General features: G+C 39.5%; 1 protein-coding gene across 1 annotated transcript in view; it reads right to left on the minus strand.

Annotated features, from left to right (window-relative positions):
- Positions 1–206: 206 nt before the first annotated feature.
- The window catches only part of ROCK1 (Rho associated coiled-coil containing protein kinase 1), a 100,488-nt gene continuing 75,418 nt past the window's right edge, over positions 207–25,276 (minus strand). Inside the window, 10 exon segments of the mRNA XM_068396182.1 lie at positions 207–1,717; positions 3,644–3,721; positions 5,493–5,700; positions 6,468–6,729; positions 6,849–6,927; positions 8,349–8,437; positions 14,144–14,214; positions 23,870–24,035; positions 24,560–24,748; positions 25,085–25,173. Of these exon segments, the coding sequence (XP_068252283.1) occupies positions 1,714–1,717; positions 3,644–3,721; positions 5,493–5,700; positions 6,468–6,729; positions 6,849–6,927; positions 8,349–8,437; positions 14,144–14,214; positions 23,870–24,035; positions 24,560–24,748; positions 25,085–25,173 (1,235 nt within the window). The 3' untranslated portion in view covers positions 207–1,713.

A 25,276-nucleotide genomic window follows, 5' to 3' on the forward strand; every position in this document is an offset into this window, starting at 1 on the left:
ATGAAAACAACGGAATGAAACAAATTATTTACTATGTTATTTCCTTATTAATGTAGAATACTAAAAAAACGTTTCCAAGTCCCCTAGGTGTTATGTTGCAAATGCACCTTGTAGTAGGAAGCTGTTGCAATGTCTGAATGCTGAGAAAGATGTATAAGCTTCAGTCAGGAGAAAACACCATGCCACTCATTTTCAAAAGGGTCTTTCCATAAATTACTTTATTTCTCATTAAATGAGCACAGAGTCATTACCATATTAATAACAGATACGTTTATTATTACATATCCATCAGTGCGGCTTTCAATACCACTTGAAACATGCAAATCGTCCCAAGGACGAATCAGTTTTCCAGTGCTTCTTATTTAATACACAACTGCAAAGCCATTATAAATTACTGAGGAGGTATTTGGTTAAGAAATAAAATAAAATAAAACCATACTGCCCATACCATGAATGTATTCCTGCTACAAAGCAAGAGTCTGACAGCATTTACTGAAATTCCTGAATTACCCGGAGCTTTTGTGTTACATGCTTGCTTTTGTTTTGTTTTTTTTTTTGCATTGCCTACACATCTGTTTGCTTATGAATCAGGATCAGTCTTTCTTTGTAAGAGGAATTCTCATTCAAAGATTGTACTTAATTTAGAAAATGCATCTAGCATCTACAATACTTCAACCAATTAAAATTCAGTAAAAACCACTGATATGCAATAGTTTTTTAGAGGCTTCCTTTGTTTAGTTTTAGATTTCTACATTTATTGACATGGCAATAATACAATTATCTCAAATTAAGGCACTAAAAGGACAATGTAAAACCCAGTAAAAGTGTTCTAAGAATAATTTACAGTTCAAACAGTGCATATATTTATTAAATGTTTAACTTAATGTACGTTATCACTTAAAATTGTAAGGCAATACATTATACAGTTATAGAAATGATGTACCCCAAAATATGCTTCCAAACTTGGTGGTTCTTTTTACTGTTAGTTTCTAATGCCTCTAATAGTAAAATAATTCAGTATGGCTTGGCAAAAATGCATAGATTAAAGGCAATTACTTGTTTTCCCTCCTTAACAAACCTCCTGAATCAGTATTTTGTAAAGCGTTATGCAAAATATTTAACACACTGATCCATTCCATAGTGGGTGGTTAGCATTAAGGCTGTTAAGAACTCTGCAGTGAAGGCACTGAAGTTCAAGTGATAAGGCTTCATTTTCAAGCTAGTTCTGCAGTCTTCAGGAGCACAACTTCGAGTCTTGAAAGCAATTGCAGTCCTTCTCATTGAGAAACCTTCCTCCTCTACTCCATTTCATATGCTCATCTTGACATAAATATCCCCTTCACAGGGTAAACAGTCCTTTTCTTTCACTGATATGAAGAAAGTTGGCTGCATTTCATCACGATTGACAGGCTTTTTTTTTAAATCCAAAAAGGCAGCACATTTTTTTATACACCTAGCTAAGCTTTATTTGCTTTAACTTGCATTACATAGTAATAATTAATCTAATCTACCTTTAGGCAAACCCGCAATTAAACACCCCCAGCGTGCTTTTGTGCCAAAGCAAGGAGGAGACAGTAATAGCAATCTTAACCCTGAAGCCTCTGATAGTTACGTTGAAAAGAACAGACCGTCTGCACTGCTCTGTGTGGTTAAAAAAAAGCCCTGTTTCTCAGACCGTATCCCATGAGATTCCATTAAGCACTGTACATGTGGTTAGCTGGAACAAAGAAGAAAACAGACAATTAATAACAAATATAAAAATTAGCTTCGTAACACTAGTGCATGTCTGCCAAGCGCTTCAGTGAAGAAAATACTTCATTTTACGTTAACAAAAGATTTTTTCAGTTGACGTGGTACAATACTGAGATCATACCTACACAATCTTCCACAAACTGTTCTTCATTTCAAACAGCATTAAATGAACACAGAGATCAGACAGATGATAATATTACTGCAGTTTTATAAGTAAACGATTAAGAGTAAACAATCATGGGTGTATTGATGGCAAATGCAAAGTGACCCTCTTTCACTAGCAGGACAAGAAAAGGCTCTCTACAGGGCTAAGAGCACGCACATGCAGTTGCCAGAGTTCATCTGATGCACAGGAGTTTTGGTTGTTTGGGGTTTTGTGTTGTTTTTGTTTTTGTTTTTGTTTTTTTAAAACATGCACTAACTTGATCAGGTGCCCAAGTCCAAATATATTAAAACAGAACACCTCAACTATGCTGATACAATGTGTATAAATTAGCATACTATAAACTATGAAGTGTCGTTTCAGATCTAGAAGCAGTAGTGCAAATGCTAGCAAGTTCATAATGAAGTTCTGATTCATATTTATTAGTGATAAGTTATTAAAATGAGGAATAGAACTTAAGATGAACTTATACGTGAAGCTCCTTTTAATGGGTCTGATACACCTCTCCATGAAACTCGATGAAGTGCTGCCTACCAACTGAAAAGCAAGGTGGATCAGACCCTAAATGAAATGTACTAAGATGTCTTAAAGCATGTTAAAGTCTGCATCCATCTGACAAAAGAGTTAATGCCTGATTACATGGTAGGATTCCATCACTGAGATCAAGTTCTGCTATACTGTCTGACAAGAGAACAATTTTCAGATACTTAGTAAAAGCTAAACACGTATATCCCACAAAAATCATCACTGCTTCTCTTACTCCCATGTCTAGGTAAAGAGGTCAGGATGAGAACTGCAGGGTGCAGTGTCTTGAGTTCAGAGAAGCTGATCTAACAACTCGCTGCCTCCTGAAAGGAAAAGGGCCCGCTGTTCCTCCTCTTTATCACCTTCCTGACCCCAGGGGAGCACCCTCCTACTTAACCTGTCCTCAGATTTGGCAATCACTGCACTTCTCAGCGGGCTGATTCCATTCACTAGCTCAGCAAAGTAAGTCTAGGTTTTTTTGACAGTCAGGAAACTGAACTGTGGACCGTCATGCAAGGGTCCAATATGGATCATTTCAAGCACTTACCTCGGTGACAGGTAAGCAGGGAGACAGAATGACAGCAATGACAGAAGAGCAGGGAGGGAAGACAGATAGGGAAAATCCTCCCCCTTAAGTAGCAACAGAGTATCAGATTAGCTCAGCTACTGTGCAATCACCAGTTAAGTGTTCAGTATATAAGATCCATTGTAAATGTATTTAATAATCTAAATGTAAACATCTGGTACATCAGAAGTGAATTTTCCTAAAATAAATCCAATGCCTCTTCTTTCTAAACATACAGGATGGAATATGTAGTGATATCAGGGCACAGCTTGGCCATACTACATCACAGCAGTGATTGTCTAGTTCATAGACACAACTAATATGAAATTTGTCTGAGAAAGTCACAAAAACATCCACAGCAGAACAGCTTGAAAGAGAAGTTCCTATCTGACCTTTTTCTAATGCTTACTTGCTAGATGTAACTTTGAATCTTTCCACTATTCGCTCGTGTTGCTTTGCAGGTGCCATGCAAGCCCCACTACATTGCAGCCAACCCAGTGGCAGCTGTCTGATGGGGACAGAGTGTGCCACAAAGCCGCTCAAGCAGCTCCTCAAGCATCAGCGAGGTGCGGGGGGCTCCCCACCTGCCTCCTGCGCACATCTCCATGCAGCACAACAGGCTGGCAGCACGCACATACCTAGCACTCTTGCTGGTCAAGTGCTCTGCCTCTCTAGAAGGCTTATGCTCAATATGCTTCTTCCTCCACACTCCGTGCCTACAATACGCAGTGTTAAAACAGAGCTTGCTGTAAATTAATTATACGTTCTAACAAGCTATGTCAGTATTAAACCTAAGGGGAGGTCTAACATTTTTCAGTAGATCTTGGAAAATTAAGGACTGAAGGAAAGATAAGTTCAGAAACATTGTGAAGCTTTGTAAAAGCTTTTGAAAGTTGGGAGAAGTGGACATTTTGTAGACAAGACAAACAGTTTAACAAGATTCTGTTGTACAAGTACACACCATGTAAGTACATAACAAATGTGACTGAAGCCCCCTGAAATTAGCAATTACCACTTTGTCTTTATTTGGTACAATATTGAAGATGCTACTATTTAGTAAGCTAACTCAGATTTTACTGTCATTCTTAACTCAGGTTCATCACTGTGTGCTCTTCCACTGTGCTCACCCTTGTTTTCAACAGATTTTTACAGTGAAGACTACAAGGAAAAACTGCCCACCTCCCAGGAAATCCCCCCACAAATCAGAAGTGTTTGTGTTTCACACCTGTGGCTTGCTTAAGCACCAGTGTTGAAAAATGTAAAATGGTATCATGATTCAGTTATGTTCCTGCCATTTGAATCGTATCTGGCAAACTGAGACTTTGTTCAGTGTTTGTGAATATGGCTTCTCCCCCAAATACTCTAGCGCAGCTACATGTTCTTAACTCTGCTGGCCACAGATTTCTTTTTACGTCCTTCTCCTCATACTGTTGCATTGATTATTATCTCTAACACAATACTGCCTGCAAAATCGCTGTTTTTTATATTGACAGCTTTGTATTTGAGGCCTAAAGTAATTTGCCCAGATGAGATTATCTTAAGAGCCTTCACTGAATATATTAGTATCTCAAAACTATGATCACTTATGTTTTAGTGTTAATTATGGGGACAAGAAAATCAGCACCCTTTGTATCTTTCAGATTTTTTCTCCCTACTCTCATTTGCAGGAGGCTGTTTCACGATATATCTTCATATGCAAATTTTGCTTTTACTGCACTTCATGCAAGGAATTTTGCAGGACATTTATTTTGGTAGCACTGCCAATCTAGGAAGAGACTTTGCCTACTGAGACACTAGTTTCCACTTCATACTGTCAACCAAATCAGTTATTTTGGGGGAAAGGAAGGTGCATACTGTATGAGGAAGCTAATGCAGGTTAAAAGTCAGCTTACAGTAACCTAGCATTAAAAAAGTGTATTTTAAATCTTGCCATGGTTAATGCACAAGGTCACAAAAGCTTACAAAAACAACTGTTGGGATAGAAGACAGGGAATAAGCAAGCAGGGAGAAAGAATGGAATTAATATTTAAGCCTTCTCATACCAAAAGTGGCATAACAACAGACTGAGACTCTTAAGTTTCTCATTTTGCCCCCATTGCAGAAGGCTTCTAGCTTATGCAAATTCTATGAGTCAATCCATGAATGACTATGTGGATCATCCTTGCAGTTAAATGCCATTGCTGATGTATCTATTGAGCCTTGCCTTTAAACAGGAAAAAAATGCAACCAGCTCCCTCACGTGCATTGGCAGGCCAGGCACTGCCATCTCTACAGTACCTTTCCAAATCTGAAAAACTGATAAATTTACCACAATAACAGGAGAATTCTGTCTGTTCCTTCCTTCAGGATTGGAGCAAAGATTTAGGCCAGCAGTTCAACAGTCATTAACTATGGAATTATTTTACAATTTCACATTAAATAACATTTATAAACAGAGATTTTTTTTTTTTTTAGTTAAAAAGATCCATAGCTTTTGTAGTTTCTCACCTAGTTTTTCCAGAAGTATTTTTAACAACTTTTCGGAATGACTGATTTGCTGAGGATCTTGTAGACATAGTTCTAGGAGAAGCACGAACAAAAGTGGATGGTGGTGTCTTAGGGATCTTCTTTACTAAATGAGTCACCCACTTCTTCTGTTCATCTTGACAGGATGCCAATAACAACATATCTCTTGCTGAAGTTACATCGTAACTCACTATAAGTAAAAGAAGGAAGACGATTGAGTGAAAATTAGGACTCATTATCAAAATAAAAGTTATGACATACCAGGTTTGCCACTGGAAAGAACAATGGCACCTATATACATACTCGTATTGGAATTGTTTGTTTGTTTTTGGAAGACAACAAACAGCAGGGGAAATGATGAATATAGTTTCTTTCAATATTTGTCGCTCTGCATTACGATTCTTGATTCTAACATTAATATTCAAGAAATGAGAAAACTTACATTAACTGCAGTTTTTATAAGCTGGAAAGTTGTGCGGGTGCCTTATGGCTGAATTCCAGAGTACGTACCCCAAATGCTCCACTTCACAGGAGCACAGAGAGGAAACCTTTACTCCAATTCCTGAAGTGGCTGAAGAGTCACTCTTCAAGATCTTAGCACAGGCTGGTGATGCGGCCACTGCATTGTCCCTAATGTGGGCCGTGTATAAGAGAGAGGATGGTCTGGGAACGAAGGAGCTGCCCAGTAGTTAGGCACAAACCTCTAGGGACCCTTGTGCTCTCAGGGTCTTCAGCAGAGCCACATCAGTTACACCACCAAAGGCCTCCCTAAGGAGGCTTGCCACAGCTGCCTATTCATAGGCAGTGTTAACAGCCTATTATTTTAATAGCACCTTTCATATCTAAAATCAAAGAGTAGAAAACTTTTAAACTAAAGTGCTTTTATTTGCCTTCAATAGTTTAGCAAGCCTGGCTAAACATGCAGAGAACACAGAACGCAAAAAACCTCGAGTATACCTTTGCATGGTGCAATTAATTCCTCCTTTTTATCCAAGTGGTCTCTATGGCACTTCACATGGCATCTTCGACATTCTAGGGCAGCAGGGGGTTTAAAGACATGCCAAAGAGGTTTGGCACAGGCCTCACAGTTGGCTGGAAAGTGGTATAACGTTGGAATAAATTCATGGCCTTTGTGATTTAGAAAATTTGTCTTCTCTGCTGGCTGTACTGGTTCTACCTCCAAATCCTTCCTGCATTCCCCCTCATTAGCATAGAGAATCTGCAAAAGAACACTGCTATGTTATTGTTGAAGCACTATGTATTTTTATGTACCTTTCAAAGAAGACACCAAACTTTTTCAAGAGAGTTAAATAGAAATGAGAATACACTTCTTTTTACCTGGAATATTTTAGGAATTTCTTCAGTTTCAGCTCTATATACATCTCCTTGAGTTACAGGCCTGACATGGAACAGCTTACTAGATTGGAAGAAACATGAATCAGAAAATGCTAAAAGGCTATATATGTTATTAAAACAGTTATCAAAGTGCTTTGGAGTTCTTATAAATCTTGTTTATGCAAGCAATATGATATACTTCAAGGCTGCAATATGATTTTAGGAATTAATTCATAAACTATATAGATCCTGTTTCTAAACTAAGAACAAACATTTCATAGCATGGAAAGAGGGTTATCTTACAATGGTTCAAGATCCATCATGGCAAATTTACCTATGAGACAGGCTTTTAAATTCTTCCTCAGAACGCTGGGAGGTCTAACTGATTATTGCTAGAAAAGCTTATTTATAACCCTGGATGGAAGTAACCATATGAAGTATAGTACTACTCACTAGTTTTTTTTACTAAATTATGTTATCAGTTGACAAACAATCAATGCCAGAACATCACAAAAGGCAATCTGGGGCACCAGCTGTTGAAAATGCTATTAAAATTGGAACAAACATCATGTTATACTGGGTCAAGACTAAGTCCACCTATCCCGACATCCTGTTTTCAACAGTTGCCGTAACAGATGTTTATGAAAAGAGAATAAGAAACAGCTCAGAGAAAATAACTCTTTTCCTGGTTATGAGCAATTGGCGATTTAAGCACTTCCTGAGTTTGAGATTCCTTCCAGACCGCTGTATTTGTTAGTCACTGATAGACCTATTCATGAATTTTAAAACCTTTTTTCAATTACTACTCTATAAGGTCCCATAATATCGATCAGCTGTTCAAACATCACACTCGGTCATGTATCAGCGACGGGCTTCAGTGATATTTGACACAATTTTCCTCATGTATAACCAATGTAAAGGGATCACAATTCATTTATTTTGTCACTCTAAACAGAAACCATCTGGAAAAGTTAGAAATGCTTTGGGCTTGATCAACATTGATCCCTTCTCAGACAACAGGAAAAAGGTATGAAGCAAGGGGATGCGACCTAAAAATCAGACAGCCAGTTCCCTATCTATCCCACAACTATCATGCCCTGCTTTAGAAAGCAGCTGTTGAAGCAACTGGAAAAAACAGTCATTACACTGAATCATAAAAAGAGATAGCATAATATCTAGGTTCCACTGTCTCTGACCCTTCTCTGTCATAACCAGACGAGGCTCTTCATTTCTGTAAATTCAAACCAGTGACTACAGACAGTGCCACACTATTGCGTATTTAACTTTTTGTCTAACTTTTAGCCATAGTAGGACAAATAAAAAGTAGTATCTTCTGTTAACAGCACCCTGAAATACAGATAAACAGACAATTTCCAACACATATGGGAAATTAAAAATTATTTATGGAATTGCGATTCCAAGCTTCTAGATTTCTTATCAGTTATCTCACACACAATGCTCTTTTGCCAATTTGTATCCAAAACTAACACCAACTTTACTTACTCTATATCTAGTACCATGGACGGATTAGACTGGTCCTTGTCCTTTTCATCATTGTAGAACAGTATCTTTTTACTGCTCACCACGACATACTGGGGAAAGAAAGGGTAAAACCAAGTTAAAATTGCATTTTAAAAAGCAACATTTATCCTGCTATACTCCCATATTCACATAAAAAGCCTGAGTAAAATAATGTTTTTAAACTAATATCAGGAGATATTTAAATCATCATGCAGGTAGCTATGCTACTGACAGCTGTGCAATGCTACAAGCTACACAGACTGTGTATTTTCACTGGAGCGCTCTAAAATGCTTGTGATGACTCTGGAAGTCTATCTGTACACAAACTCACAAATTTCAGTTGCTACTGGTGTGTTACTATGAAAATTACCGTATCACTAAGAAACGCCCGGAGTGCAGAATCTATCACTTATTGACAAAGTTGTAAACAACTTCTCTAGTTCTAGAGACCTGCAGGACTCATTGGTACTTCGCACCAAACTACTGGCAGGCTAAAAGGAATTCTCACAGCTCCAGCTAACTATTTCCTACACTTTCAATTTAATGGACTGGTAAAATAAAGAGCCAAAATGAATCACCAGAGGTCTGGTATACATTCCAAGTCTATGAATACACTAACACAGTAAGAGAAAGGTTTGAGGAGGAAGAGAAAAGAAATGGACATTCTTGTGCTACGTGTCACTTTAAAGGTCAAACCACACAGTTTTTTCCAGAGTGGAAAAGATGTTAAAGAACAGAAACATTTGGTAATGTGTTGATTAGTTTTTTCCCCCATGTGTTTTAAAAGTTCTTGCTCAAAATCTACATATTTATATATTGTACCTATCCCATGCCACTGAAAAAGTAGAGTACTCCAGAATGCATGGGATGCTTCTCCAGAATGCATGGGATTCTGGGGAATAAGCAAGAGCTACTGGGAAGGCACTGTGAGTTTTAGAGCAGGAGTGGACTGCAGGCCCCATTTCCGAGGGAATTCCCAAATGCTGAGTATCCCTGCAGTGTCTGCCCCCCTGCCCCAAAAAGCCCGAGGATGTTGTCCTCAACCTAAAGTACAGAGACACCCTTCCAGTGCTGCTCACAATCACACAGAATTATAAACATTTGTTCACATGACAGGAAAAACAAAGCATGCTGCTCAGAAAAAAACATTTTGTAACCCACAGTCCAGTTAAGATCAAACACCTCTAACCTAAGCACTTCCCGGTGAGTTCAAGCCTGTAGAATTCACTGCCTGTTGCTCTTCACTGGGAGTTGCCAGTCCAACGTCTTTGCTAAAACTGTCCATAAGCATAAGCTCAGTGACAGCTGTGGCAGTTCCCTCCCCTCTAGTTTCAAATGTTTTAGAAACAGCATATTAAAAGGTACGAGGCACTAAAGAGGATTAAAAAGAGGTAGACTGACTGCTCTGTTTATATTGAGCTCCACATCCAGGTATAATACAACCCAGAAGCAGGGGAAAGGACAGAAAAGCAAGAGAGTGAATACACGAACAGTTCATCTTGAATTCCAGTTACTGGTAGGTAACAGAATGGGTTTCTGCACAATGCAGATACTGACAATTTAAGTAAATGATGTTTACTCCTCCTACAAGAGAAGGCTGAACCTCCTCATTACACAGGACTATTGATCTCAAAACCTCAATATGAAAGTTACCTTAACAAGTTTATAGAATAGTGTTTTAAAAATCTGTTGCACAAGCTGTGTGCTACAGTTGTACATCTGAATTACTGAAATGCACCTAAAAAAGCCACAAAGGGTGGTTTTCCCCCTGACTAAAAGGGCTTCCAGCTCCTCATGATTCTTTAACAGAAAGCCTAATCAACTTGAATAGGTACTAAGTTGTAAAGCTGTGACCCTCTTGTGATTTTCCCCACTAAAGAAAAAGAGTCTGTGCTTGAATTCCTTTGATCTACTTCAACAGAAAGCTAACGCCTTCTTTGTCTTTGAAGTATACACCTCTGCCTTTCACAGACAGGAGCAAGGCCTTAAGACGACTACTATAACAAATGCAAATTCTGACTGCAATGGAATTCAGTTATCACACTGTATACAAGTCTTGGTGAAAAGATAACCCCACAAAAGAAAAGTTACGTACAACAGCCTCCGTATCCTGTTGTGAACATAAAAAAAAAAATTTCTGACAATAGTTCTGTTCTACAGTAGTTTTTGAAGGATATTTTTATCATTTCCACTTGGGAAGAAACGAAGTTCCAGATAAAAATATGGCTAACCCATTTTAGTGTTAGCTTGAACTGTTTCTTCTCAAATGAGTTTTTCACACTCACCCCTTTCTAACTTAAACTAAACAACTCAGAGGGCACGGGGCAAAAACATCAGTGCTGACATTCAAGTCAGAAATGCAGCAGCTCAAGTTATAACAACTCGGGCATCAATCCAATTGCACTGCTAATGCAATTTTTGCTTTTGAGGTTGCACAACTCCCACCAGCCCCAAAACTGAAAGCGCAGAATTTGGAACAGAAGCACCTGAGGAGGCTGACTACAAGCCAGCTTGTTTCAGATGCAGTACTGTTCAGCCAACACAATACGCATGTAAGTCAACATGGCCCCTCACTACTGTGTCTCACTGGTTTGAACCTCGGCTAGTTTAAGGAATCTTATCAGCATGACTCATTTTACGACAGAGGCATCGATCTGTAGCTCAAATTCCTTCAAAGTGCAAGAATTATTATTCAAGCTAGGAAAGTATGAATGTAGTAACTGCCTAAAATATCTTGAGGGAACTAAGTATGCCCATATTGGGCATGCCTAAAGAAGCTCAGATACAGTCTTTCACTGGAGAAGCTGCATTTATTTATTATTTAAAATTTTAATCATCAGAGGTTGCGAGAATAATCTCCATTTCTAGAAGACAACCAGAAAAGGCTGCTGGAGGTATTCTGACAGGAAAATTATGCAATATTTTAGATAATCCAGAGCAGAATAAAGCTACATGACTTGTGCCTAGGCACAGTCACTGCCATTCATGGGCACTGCCAAAAGTCTGACAGCAACTTGGAGAATCAATTCTGGAACAACAGCAGTCAAGCAGCCTCAGCTATCAAACAGAACAAGTTGTGGAATAGATTTACAAATAGGTGTGTTTTGTGAGACACCTAAAGAACATTCAAACACTATCAGCGTTTGACTCAAATATGGCACCAAGAACATTCTTGACCTTGCACTGTAGATTTCCTGCAGTTCTGCTAATAGGGAGACAATGTGAAATGCAAAGAGACCAGAAACCAACTGAAAAGCATTTGAGGTATCTGTAGCAAACCCCAGGTTCCAAACTGCGGTAAGCAAGCATTTTCAATACGGCACTTGTTCGCATTTCCCCTCATCTGAGGGTCTGGGAGAATACTCTAAGCAGCCATTAGTTGAAATAGGGCAGAGTTTAACACTCGCTCTCTGCAAGCTAGAATCGGTGGCGGTTTTAACTTACAGACACATCACTAGGAAGGTCTGATATTGATGTAAAACAGGCAGGTCTGGAACTCGAAACACTTTGATTGTATAATGAAGGTTGTGTTAGCCAACTCAAAAATGGAGTACTTCAAGAAGGAGTTCAGCAGCTAAAGGCCCAATACAAACACATTAGTGCTGCTTTGACAGGAATTAAATCCTTCTCCTTTAAATTTTGTAGGAACCACTTCTAACACTTGTAGAATGTGAACGTAAACAGGAACATCTGAGACGGATCATTCAGCAGGAATCAGAAAGTTATGTTGAAAGTGTCATGAATAAAGTGAACAATTTCCAACACTGGTCTCTGAATATAACTAAGGAAGATGCAGGGAAATAAACTACAAAATCCTAGTGACCATGTCTACTTTTGTAATTTGTTATACTAAAGAATGTTCAAAGATGGGAACTGGAAAGCCAGAAAACATAATCAGAAACTGGTTCTAAGCTTCTAGGCATCGCAATTTGAACATTTGACATTTCAAAGAAACAGATCATAACCTCTGCAGAGGCAAAACAATACTGCTTTATTTAGAGTGGGTATTCCAGCACAGAGGTCCAGTTTCTGAGAGTAAACCAGATCTTGTCAAGAGAAACTGACCGTTTTAAAAGTAAGGGAGATGGAAATGTCCTTGGAAATAACATGTGGCCAGTTATAGTGTGATGCACTCTTCCATGGCCTTCAGAACACGTGTGGTGTTCCCTACTCTCTGCTGTCTGGCTGCACAAAGAGCTTATTTTTCAGTAACAGGATTATAAAGAAGCTTACTGAAATTTTTAATGGCTCCAAGATGCCTGTTGTAAAGCACCTTCCTCAACCACCTGCAGTAAATTGGCAGAGTTATTACTACAGATTTCATACTGAACTTGCAGGACAATCGGGGCATTGGGGCCAGCCAACATGGATTCATGAAAGGCAGGTCCTGCTTGACCAACCTGATCTCCTTCTATGACAAAGTGACCCGCTTAGTAGATGAGGGCAGGGCTGTGGATGTAGTCTATCTAGACTTCAGTAAGGCATTCGACACTGTCTCCCACAGCATCCTCCTAGACAAACTAGCTGCCCGGGGCTTGGATGGGTGGACTCTTCGATGGGTTAAAAACTGGCTGGATGGCCGAGCCCAGAGAGCAGTGGTGAATGGGGCAAAGTCCAACTGGCGGCCGGTCACTAGCGGTGTTCCCCAGGGCTCAGTTCTGGGGCCAGTGCTGTTCAATATCTTTACAGATGATCTAGACGTAGGGATTGAGTGCACCCTCAGCAAATTTGCAGATGACACCAAGCTGGGTGGGAGTGTCGATCTGCTGGAGGGTAGGAAGGCCCTCCAGAGGGATCTGGACAGGTTAGATAGATGGGCCGAGACCAACGGCATGAGGTTCAACAAGAACAAGTGCCGGGTCTTACACTTTGGCCACAACAACCCCATGCAGCACTACAGGCTGGGGGAAGAGTGGTTAGAAAGCGGCCCGGTGGAAAGAGACCTGGGGGTGCTGATCGACAGCCGGCTAAACATGAGCCAGCAGTGTGCCTAGGTGGCCAAGAAGGCCAATGGCATCCTAGCCTCTATTAAGAATAGTGTAGCCAGCCGGTCTAGGGAAGTGATCGTCCCTCTGTACTCGGCACTGGTGAGGCCGCACCTTGAGTACTGTGTCCAGTTCTGGGCCCCGCACTTCAAGAAAGATGTTGAGGTGTTGGAGCGAGTCCAGAGGAGGGCGACCAAGCTGGTGAAGGGTCTGGAGGGTCTGACCTACGAGGAACGGCTGAGGGAGCTGGGGTTGTTTAGCCTGGAGAAGAGGAGGCTCAGAGATGACCTTATTGCAGTCTACAACTACCTGAAGGGAGGTTGTAGGGGAGTGGGAGTTGGCCTCTTCTCCCGGGCAACTAGCGATAGGACAAGAGGACACAGCCTCAAGCTTCGCCAGGGGAGGTTCAGGTTGGACATTAGGAAGAATTTCTTCTCAGAAAGGGTCATTAGACATTGGAATGGGCTGCCCAGGGAGGTGGTGGAGTCACCATCTCTGGATGTGTTTAAGAAAAGACTGGACATGGCACTTAGTGCCATGGTCTAGTTGACATGGTGGTGTCAGGGCAATGGTTGGGCTCGATGATCCCAGAGGTCTCTTCCAACCTGGTTGATTCTGTGTGATTCTGTGAATTTTCTTGGTTTTTTTCTCTTCAATAAAGTAATGTACACACACTAAATTACTCTAATTATCTTCTTTGTTTCTTAAATCTGAGCTGTAAAACCAATTCACTGTATGTGTAAAAACACTTTCCAAGGGAGTTCAGGAAGAAAAAAAAAAATCCATTTGTACCTGTTTCTTCCAGCCATGCCGCTTTATATTTCCTTTGTTTGGTATTGAAAGCCAACCTTCAAGTCTTGATTCTGGTTTAAAAAAAAAAAGCATATTAAATACTTTTATATATTTATAATAATAAAGCAGAATAGCACAAAAGCAAACTATTACTAGAAAGGAAGATGTACTACATGCAGTAATAGGCAATTACCTATTTGGCAAAGCAGAATAAAAAGCACAGCTAAATAAAATGAAGATATAAGCATTTACTTCATGCTTCATCACAAGCTAACACTTGATGATACAGTTACTGCAAAATAAAGTGAAGCTATTTTCCTTGAAGCCAACATCTAACACTGTACGTAAATAGTTTGCAAAGAGCCAGGCAGGAAAGACTTTGCTTTGAAAATGTGTTACAGCTTAAACAGAGGATGATTAAGAGATTTTCAATATAAACATAATTTAACATTCAGAGGGCATGTATGAAAATACTCAGCAGGAAGATGCAGCAAGTAAAACAAACCAGATCCCCATTTTCCAAGGGAAACAAAAACGGGAGAGCACACAAGAGCAAGCAAAGCTACACGGATGTCCCATTACTCACAGAAGATAAGCATAGGAGATAAATAAATAAGGAAAGCAGGAAGAATCAACTAGATATAAAGAATAAGAGACAAGCATTTTATTCAAATTTTCAGTGGAAAATTTTCCAAAGAGTAGTGTAATAATGTATGTTCCTACCATGAAACTACTGAAATAATTTAACAATGATACAAAGAAGCATCACAAGAAAATTAGCATTCTGCCTAATATGAATCATAGATTTTAAAAACCCCTCCAGTTAACACATACTGGTTTTTGATAGATATTTTTTAAATTACGAAGCCAGGTAATAGCAGTGAGAAGCTATCATGATTCCATTAACCCGAAATGACACGGTAAAAAGTCTCACAACTTTGTAAATGAGAGAATAAAGCAATCAAAATTTCACTCCATAATTATAAATTTATTTCACAATTGAGAAAAATTTTGTAATTTTTTTTAAATGATTGTAAAAATGTGATCTGTAAAAAAAGTGCCAGAGTACAGAAATATAGCCAATAGTTAACGTATGTATTCTTTACAATAAACTTAACTGGCAGCACTGAAAATTTCAAAAAGATTAAGTTAAAATTTGCTGAAACATTCTCCACAAATATTTATGTAAGAAGGAGCTACTGGTCCCTTTTATCCTTCAGGGATAATTTTCTGTGAGGTGTAGCCCAGGAAGCTCTGAAAATACATCCAAATATATAAAAGATATTGTCCACACACTTTGTTATGTAAAACTACAATGAGACTGACAGCCTAGCCTTCCACAAGGCATTAAAATTATGCATAAAAAAAACCCCTTCCCGCATTAGCATTACAGCATACAATATTTAGAAGTGGAGTACACTTTAAAATATAGAATCACTTCCTAACATTTCTCCACACAGAATAACTTCAAAATACAGAGGGAACATTGAACTATTGAAATTCCAATTGGAAGAAAAGCATGTTAGCAGAACTCATTCCAGTAAGAAACCTTCCCGGGAAAATGAAGGAAATTTGTATTTCCCTGTCTCTCATATCTGCTTAAGAATTGCAGGGGGTGGGGGCTGACCCCCCTAGATCCCTCTCCAATTCTTGATATTCAGTAACTTTGGAAAAGGAAACCTATTTCCTTCATGTCTGCAGGCATCACAGATAATGCTTACCCTATTCTGAATACTTTGATTTATTTTTACATCAAGAGAAGATTCTTCCGTTTTTAGAAATTTTAGAAATATACTAAAACTCAAGTCCTCCATTGCAAAATAAAAGTGATTAACTGCTAATAAAGAACACAGTATGGACGACTGCAAGTCAAAAGGAATATAGTATGGACGACTGTGATTCGAAAAGAGTAAGTGCACATATCTCTGGAAATTGTGGCATAGGAAAATATGGCATCCTGGGGTGTATTAGAAGGGGTGTGGTCAGCAGGTCGAGAGAGGTTCTCCTCCCCCTCTACTCTGCCCTGCTGAGGCCGCATCTGGAGTACTGTGTCCAGTTCTGGGCCCCTCAGTTCAAGAAGGACAGGGAACTGCTAGAGAGAGTCCAGCGCAGAGCCACGAAGATGATTAAGGGAGTGGAACATCTCCCTTATGAGGAGAGGCTGAGGGAGCTGGGTCTCTTTAGCTTGGAGAAGAGGAGACTGAGGGGTGACCTCATTAATGTTTATAAATATGTAAAGGACAAGTGTCAAGAGGATGGAGCCAGGCTCTTCTCAGTGACATCCCTTGACAGGACAAGGGGCAATGGGTTCAAGCTGGAACACAGGAGGTTCCACTTAAATATGAGGAAAAACTTCTTTACGGTGAGGGTGACTGAACACTGGAACAGGCTGCCCAGACAGGTTGTGGAGTCTCCTTCTCTGGACACATTCAAAACCCGCCTGGACGCGTTCCTGTGTGATATGGTCTAGGCAATCCTGCCCCGGCAGGGGGATTGGACTAGATGATCTTTCGAGGTCCCTTCCAATCCCTAACATTCTGTGATTCTGTGATTCTGTGAATGATAAATTTTAAAAGATGCACCAGGTACTATGCAGCTTACAGGGACAGTGTGAGTAGCAGTTTTTCTAAGTTCACGTCTATTTCAGCACATTCAAAGGAAGTAGAAAGTGGATGAAACGAATCAGTTGACATTCTTCTCTGTCTACTACAAATCTATTTTAGTGAACAAATTCTGTTTGCATGAGAGTATTTCTGAGCTGTGAATAACATCTTGCAGTTGAAAATAACCCTTTCTGAATATACTCCTTTTCAACAAACCTAACACTCGTCTGGAACCAAACGTACTCTTGAAAGGGTAGATGAGCCCTTTCATTCCAACCTTGCCACAAAGGTTTGTCTCAAGTAATATTTATAGTGTGTTTTAATTTCCCTTGACAGAGTTAGCTAGCACAACTGCAAATGCTCATCTGGCCATTTCACAAATATTTGATCCAGAAGAATAGTATTTATGAGGGTTCTGATTAAGTAATTAAGAAAATATGGGCTATCTAAGCTATGAAAAAGAATCTTCCATTCCTGTCTTTAAAAATAGGCTCAAAACTATTGCCTGACAACTTCCTGGTATTTTGGAAAGAATCCCAGAACTGATACTTCATATTTCCAATCCAGAAAATCCAAGATAGGCCTTAAAAATATCTGATGGCTAGCTGGACCTGAATAGAATATGAAGAAAGAATTCGCTGAAGGCTACAGATCTTATAATTATCTCTGAATATATATTAAAATGTGGATTTGCATGCTAAACATCTTCATGGTTAGAATTCATATTGCCAGGATTCGTTGTGATTCAGTTCTAACAGTAAGTCTTCAATAAAATAACACAAAACAACCATGACTGTACTGATTTATGAGACTTTGTTGTTTTGGAGCTAACTAATACAGGCGCCTTCATGAGCAGTAGAGCATCTCTTTACAATGTTCAAGAATTCCTACTCCTCAGACTCTTCCATAGTAACCAAAAACTTGGAGATACTACCTTGCTAATTCTTTCCAGTCCACCCTTCCCATTTGATTCTTTCCTTCCTCAGATTGTCTTACTATAATTTCATGTGGCTCTCACCAAGGATTGCTGGCTGGATCTTGCTTTGAGGTTTATTCAGGTGACGGATACTTGCAGGTATTTCAGAAAGTCATATCTGTGTCCCATATTCAAAAAAAAAATTGTTGGCTTAAATAGTCCACGTTTATTACTCCATCCTATCTTTGTGTAAAACATGATTTATAACATATGCTGTAAAATATTACGTGCTGCAGTTAAACCTGTAGGACAGCTCAATTGCTTAAATCATCTTGCCAATCAGATGAAAAGAATTAATTCATAACAAATTAAGCGCCTTATAACAATTAGAAAAAAATCTCTTGAGTTCCTGATTATGTTTTGTCTTGACAAAGAAGAATTCTGTTTACAATCATGTAAGTATTAAGACTTCCTAAGTCCAACCAGGAGGAAGAGGCATTCCAAAGGCATCATAAAAAGCAAATATTTCAGCTGTTTCAGCAAGGACTCTATTAACATTGGAGACATCAACTGAGACATGAGCTGCTACCTGAATCAATAATCAGGAGTGAGAGTTACAAAAATTGCCTAGAACTGAATACACGGAAAACCTTCCTCCAAGTCATGATCTTTCCCATCTGGTGAAGCAAAAGCCTGAGAAGAGCCTGGATTGTCTAAACAAGCCAATCCCTACCTTGGGAGGAGTGTAAGTTGCCCTGGGAGCTACCAGAACTTGAGGAGGTATTTAGCTCAATGACAGAGAGAAACCACCTCCAAGTAAGATGCAGCTGTAAGGTGTATTACCATGTGATTTCTCTGTATCTACCTCCAAATACAGAAGATTTTTCCTTAAATTTTTCTAAGTATTAGGAATTCATTTTAGTATCACCTTGAGTTTAGTCAAGGAGTGCAAAGGCTTCTGACCCCAACATTTTACAAGATGCTCTTCCTGTAAATTATGAATTCTGTTTTTGTAGCCTCTCTGGTGGCTGGTAACCTAAGCTCCCCTGATAAGACAAGACACCACCCCATAGCCTGAACCTCTCTGCCATGCAGGAGGACAGCAGAAAATGCCTGAGAGCCAGTGGTCTCTCTGGAATTCCGCCAACATTACTATCACACCATTTCATACCAAGTTCTTTCTCAATTAAACCAGACACTGCCCATCGCCAGAATTAAGACCATGTAATCATTCTTTTATAAGTTTACATTACTTTGTGTTTTCATTTTTTCCCTGGTGATGTTTTTATTGTGACAGCAAACTGAATAAATCATACCATAATTACTTATTTAGTAATTCTACTGTTTATTTGCCTTCAATATTTTTAAGGAATGTCTTTGCCTTAAGAACAGATGCATCAGCTAGAGAATCCTATCAACTACTCATCAGATCCACCTCTTAAACAAGATGCTATTCAAGGTGCTCTGAAGGAATGTCTGTGTTTGGGCTATAGAAGTGATGGGAACCTAGCACACAGTTGAAGACAAACAACTTGACACAACTACATTGTAGCAAATGAACTGCTGTGCTATGCCACCTTCTGTTCTGAAGACCAATTACTTGGTTTGCAGAAAAATAACTATGTGCTCCTTTCCTCTTTGTGTGGCATGGGGTATTTCTACTTTGAAGACTGGCTTTTTTTACCTCCTTATAATGCTAGTGAACTACTCCCTCTGCCCTCTGCTCGGCTCTTTGACAAATGTGTGGAATCTGACTACACTAATGTCACTTAATCTCTTTTAATTACCTAAATTGCTTCTTATTCAGATCCTGATCAACTCAGAGCCTCACTCTAAAAAAAAACACAAACAAAAAAACAAAACAAAACAAAAAAAAACCAGCAGCATGCAGGGACATGATCTAAATCTAGAGAAGTCCTAATATGTATTAGAGATCCTACCTGTATGACACAGTAACACCAGCAGCACAACTGCAGTAAAATCAGAGGCATGTGTAGAAAAAAGGGCAAAAGAGAAGATAAGAGAAATGAAAGGCTAGTAAAAAAAAGTTAAGAGGGGTCATCAGTATAGAAGACGAGGAGGAAGACCACAAGAACTTCCAGCAATTGTGATGTTCTGATTAACAATGGAAACGTTACAACTGACTTGAAAAGATCTTGCACAAACCGAAATTTCTGCCCCGGTAGGTCATATAGCCAGAAGCCTGACTACACACATCTCCAGAGGTAAAACTGAAAATAACATACCTTAATGAGGCAGACAAAGAAAGCGTTTACTCCTACAGTCCTTCCAAGATCTAAGAGACAACAGACTCATACTGACATACTATTGCCCTTAAGAAGAAAACAGGGAAGGTGCCTATGCCCAGGATGGAGGCATTGGATGTTTTCAGTGTAATACACAACAGCCATTATACTGAAAATGGCTGAGAAGGAAAGTGAGGAAGTTCAAAACTACCCTTTTATGTAGAATAAATCTAATCTGTTTTCTTGCAGAAAAATTTAAGCTCTCAATTTCCAGGAGTTCAGAAATTTTCAATAAAAAATTACAAACTGCAGTGTTCTTCATTTAGGACACACTATCAAACATAAAGTTTAATTCCAAATAGTAATTTGAGGGGAGAAAGAAACACTTTAATTAGTAAAACCCCTCTGATTTCTTTTTTACCTCAATTAAATGGAATACACTGAGAATTAGTATTAAGAGAAAAACTCCTGAGAAGTACTGACAGTTCAGAAATACCAGAAGGAGTTTCTAGCAGGTGACAGCTAAGAAAAAAAATGTTCCTTCACCAATCTAATAGCTCTAAGAATTCCCCAAAAGTTTGATTTTACAGATCAAACTTCAGAGTGCAAGAGGCTTCTTGGTCAGAATAGAAGTTGTGAAGAAAAGACTATATTATTATCTGAATGAAATTCTATTCTAGAACACAATTCACTTAAATATTAATTAAAATTAAAATCTAAAAATATATTAGGGGAAGACAGGACACAAAAATAGACACAGAAAGAAGTAACTATATAAAAATATATACTAATTCTCGTAACCTACCTGAAATTTCCATCACACTAAGACCCCTGAAAAAACTCTAGAATGTGCCAATCTGAGCAGCATGGAGTGCATTAACAGGAAGAGACACTTTAAATGATTCTATTTATTTTTATCTGATTACTCATCCACTAAGGTCTTAAAATAGGAAAACAGAATACTATTTTAGGTATGTTTGAATATATTTTTCTACAATAAAAATCAGACTGTAAATCTGTAAGACAAGCATTTATTAAGAATTTCATGATGAATTATAAAAATTACTTAACTATACAAAAAAATAAACCTAGCTCCAACTTTGGCCTTTTCAAGCAATTGCTAGGGGAAATCCCATGGGACAGGGTACTAGAAGGTAAGGGGGCCCAAGATAGTTGGTTAGCATTCAAGGACTGCTTCTTCCGAGCTCAAGATCAGAGCATCCCAACAGGTAGGAAGTCAAGGAAGGGTACCAGGAGACCTGCATGGTTGAACAGGGAACTGCTGGGCAAACTCAAGTGGAAGAAGAGGGTGTACAGATCGTGGAAGGAGGGGCTGGCCACTTGGGAGGAATAGAAGTCTGTTGTCAGAGGATGTAGGGAGGCAACTAGGAAAGCTAAGGCCTCCTTGGAATTAAACCTTGCAAGAGAGGTCAAGGACAACAGAAAGGGCTTCTTCAAATACATTGCAGGTAAAGCCAACACTAGAGGCAATGTAGGCCCACTGATGAATGAGGTGGGGGTCCTGGAGACAGAGGATAAAAAGAAGGCGGAGTTACTGAATGCCTTCTTTGCCTCTGTCTATACTGCTGGAGGCTGTCCTGAGGAGCCCCGGACCACTGTGGCCCCAGAAGAAGTCAGGATAGAGGAGGAATCTGTCTTGGTTGATGAGGGCTGGGTCAGGGACCAATTAAGCAACCTGGACGTCCATAAATCCATGGGCCCTGATGGGATGCACCCGCGGGTGCTGAGGGAGCTGGCAGAAGTCATTGATAGGCCACTCTCCATCATCTTTGCTAAGTCGTGGGCAACGGGAGAGGTGCCTGAGGACTGGAGGAAAGCGAATGTCACTCCACTCTTCAAAAAGGGCAAGAAGGAGGACCCGGGTAACTATAGACCGGTCAGCCTCACCTCCATCCCCGGAAAGGTTATGGAACAACTTGTTCTTGGTGCTGTCTCTAGGCACATCAAAGATAGGGGGATCATTAGGGGCACTCAGCATGGCTTCACCAAGGGGAAGTCTTGCTCAACCAACTTGATAGCCTTTTATGAGGATGTAACCCGGTGGATAGATGATGGTAAAGCTGTGGATGTGGTCTGTCTCGATTTCAGTAAAGCGTTTGACACGGTCTCCCACAGCATCCTCGCAGCTAAACTGAGGAAGTGTGGTCTGGATGATCGGGTAGTGAGGTGGATTGTGAACTGGCTGAAGGAAAGAAGCCAGAGAGTAGTGGTCAGTGGGACAGAGTCCAGTTGGAGGTCTGTGTCTAGCGGAGTCCCTCAAGGATCGGTTCTGGGACCAGTTCTATTCAATATATTCATTAATGACTTGGATGAGGGAATAGAGTGCGCTGTCAGCAAGTTCGCTGATGACACAAAACTGGGAGGAGTGGCTGACACACCGGAAGGCTGCGCAGCCATTCAGAGAGACCTGGACAGGCTGGAGAGTTGGGCGGGGAGAAATTTAATGAAATATAACAAGGGCAAGTGTAGAGTCCTGCACCTGGGCAAGAACAACCCCATGTACCAGTACAAGTTGGGGGCAGAGCTGTTGGAGACCAGTGTAGGGGAAAGGGACCTGGGGGTCCTAGTGGACAACAGGATGACCATGAGCCAGCAGTGTGCCCTTGTGGCCAAGAAGGCCAATGGCATCCTGGGGTGTATTAGAAGGGGTGTGGTCAGCAGGTCGAGAGAGGTTCTCCTCCCCCTCTACTCTGCCCTGGTGAGGCCGCATCTGGAGTACTGTGTCCAGTTCTGGACCCCTCAGTTCAAGAAGGACAGGGAACTGCTAGAGAGAGTCCAGCGCAGAGCCACGAAGATGATTAAGGGAGTGGAACATCTCCCTTATGAGGAGAGGCTGAGGGAGCTGGGTCTCTTTAGCTTAGAGAAGAGGAGACTGAGGGGTGACCTCATTAATGTTTATAAATATGTAAAGGACAAGTGTCAAGAGGATGGAGCCAGGCTCTTCTCAGTGACATCCCTTGACAGGACAAGGGGCAATGGGTTCAAGCTGGAACACAGGAGGTTCCACTTAAATTTGAGGAAAAACTTCTTTACGGTGAGGGTGACTGAACACTGGAACAGGCTGCCCAGAGAGGTTGTGGAGTCTCCTTCTCTGGAGACATTCAAAACCCGCCTGGACGCGTTCCTGTGTGATATGGTCTAGGCAATCCTGCCCCGGCAGGGGGATTGGACTAGATGATCTTTCGAGGTCCCTTCCAATCCCTAACATTCTGTGATTCTGTGATTTGGAAATTGTTAAGCACAGCTTATTACCACTAAACGTTTTTTCCTGTATCCAAAGATACAGAAGCAGTCACGTGAAAGTACTAACTGATTACACTTTTCAAAAATTGTGGAGGGGGGAATCACTAACCAGTGTAACAGTGGGTCTCAAAATATAGTGACTGGAATTGACACTACATGGAAATGGCTAACTACACTGTATTATTTGTTGTTATTTTAATCTGCTAAATCAGAGTACGATACAACCATAAATGCATTATGGAAATTCCTACAATTGTTTTTCACATGGGCAATTATTGCCTATTGTCACAAAGGTGCTACGTGACTGTGAGTAACAATAGACAAGATCAAGGCACTTTTGCATTCAAGATACACGATACAATCATGATGTTGTGGAAGTGCTGGCCCTACATTCACTGGACACTGCACATTGTATTCACTATATTCAAATAGCAGCAGACGTAAAGATACTCTCTCCACGGAAGTGGATAAAAATTATGCTAATGCCAAGCCATACAGTGGGAGGCATGATGTGAGAAGAAATTAAGACTTAAATATAAGCAGCTAAGCTATGAAATAAAAACAAAAAAAAAGGAAGTGGAGATGTGATATAGAAAGAGACAAAAGATTTGAAAAGGTAGTAACTTGTTTGAAACAATGCCTTCCAAAACTATGTGCATGCACAAAATCAAGTAGTTCAAATATGCTTTTGTGTTACCTGAAAGATTTCCATCTGTTTCATCTGGCTGGAGACTAGCAACACTGGTAGAATCCATTCCTTGCTGGAGGTCCAAAATCTTCCTTCGTAGTTGTTCTATGTCACTCTCTTTACTATCCAGCTGCATCTGGAGCTCATTCCTGTATGTAGATTCTTCTGCTAGTTGCTGTATTTATATACACATGCATAGTTACTGTGATACCAAAAACATGGCAGCAAAATATTTGAAAACAAAGCTCATTACTATTTTTTAATATCTCAAGATACTTTTGATAGCATTAGCATAAACTATTATAGTAGAAGTGTTCGTTCAGCCTCCAAAAAATGTTAAATATCAAAGATACAGCGATGCATTCAAGTACAAAACAGTCTGATTAATCTATTAAATTACCATTTATTCTGAAAAGGAGATGACCTACCAGTGAAATAAACTGCATAAATAGTATGCTATACAGTACTTAGTTTTTAGTCTTCATAATGTATCAGTAACTTCCATAGTTAAGAATTCAGAAAGGGGAAATGAATGAGAACAAGCATAGCTGCACACTTGTCAAGTTCTCTGCCTCACTAAAATTCTGTAGCCTAGAACATCTGAAACAGAACTTGTTATTTTTTCAAGTAGACTAGGAGCTACACATTTTTCCTGTGGAGAGAATTCCACAATGTAACAAAAAAATAAGATTATTTTACCGCTTGCATTTCATTGAGCTCCTTTTGGTATTTCACTACCATCTGATTGAATTTCTCCTTTTCTTGATTGAGCTCTAATTGGAGCTTTCGGTTTTCCTTCTCTTTCTTCCTCAAATCTTGCATGTTAGCTTTCTTTCTGTCTATTTTAAAATCTTTCCGATTCATTATCTCAGCCAGTTTGTTGACAGCCTGTTAAGAGAAAAAGGAAAGCCAGTAAGAAAAATTATATATGCAAGCACGTTTCATACAAAACTTCTAAGTTCCTCTAGTTATAGGATTCGATCAAAAAAAAACCTTCACCAACATAAATGGCCCTTACGACAGAAGTAATATTGAAAAGTACACAGCATCAAAACTTATTCCTTCAACTGTAAATATCAACAATACATATTACACATCATAGTTAATATAAACTTAATCTCAAAGGAACTAAGAGTTAGTTGCACAAAAAAAAACCACAATAAACTGAAAATGTATCTGCTATGCAAAGTAATTATTGTTATTAAATTGCATAAAATGTTATACCTGTGTCTTCAGAGTTCTTTCAGTGTTAATGCTCTTCTCATAATGCATTCTAATATTATTGATTTCCTCCTCTTTTTTAATTTTGTAGTCTGTTAAAATAATATTCAACTTTGAGATATTTTAGGACAAGGTAAATATTTCTAAGCTTAATCACTTCTACAATTGCATAATTTTATTTTTTTTCCTCCATTT

This window comes from Nyctibius grandis, chromosome 3 (assembly GCF_013368605.1).
Source record: "Nyctibius grandis isolate bNycGra1 chromosome 3, bNycGra1.pri, whole genome shotgun sequence".
Lineage (NCBI taxonomy): Eukaryota > Metazoa > Chordata > Aves > Nyctibiiformes > Nyctibiidae > Nyctibius > Nyctibius grandis.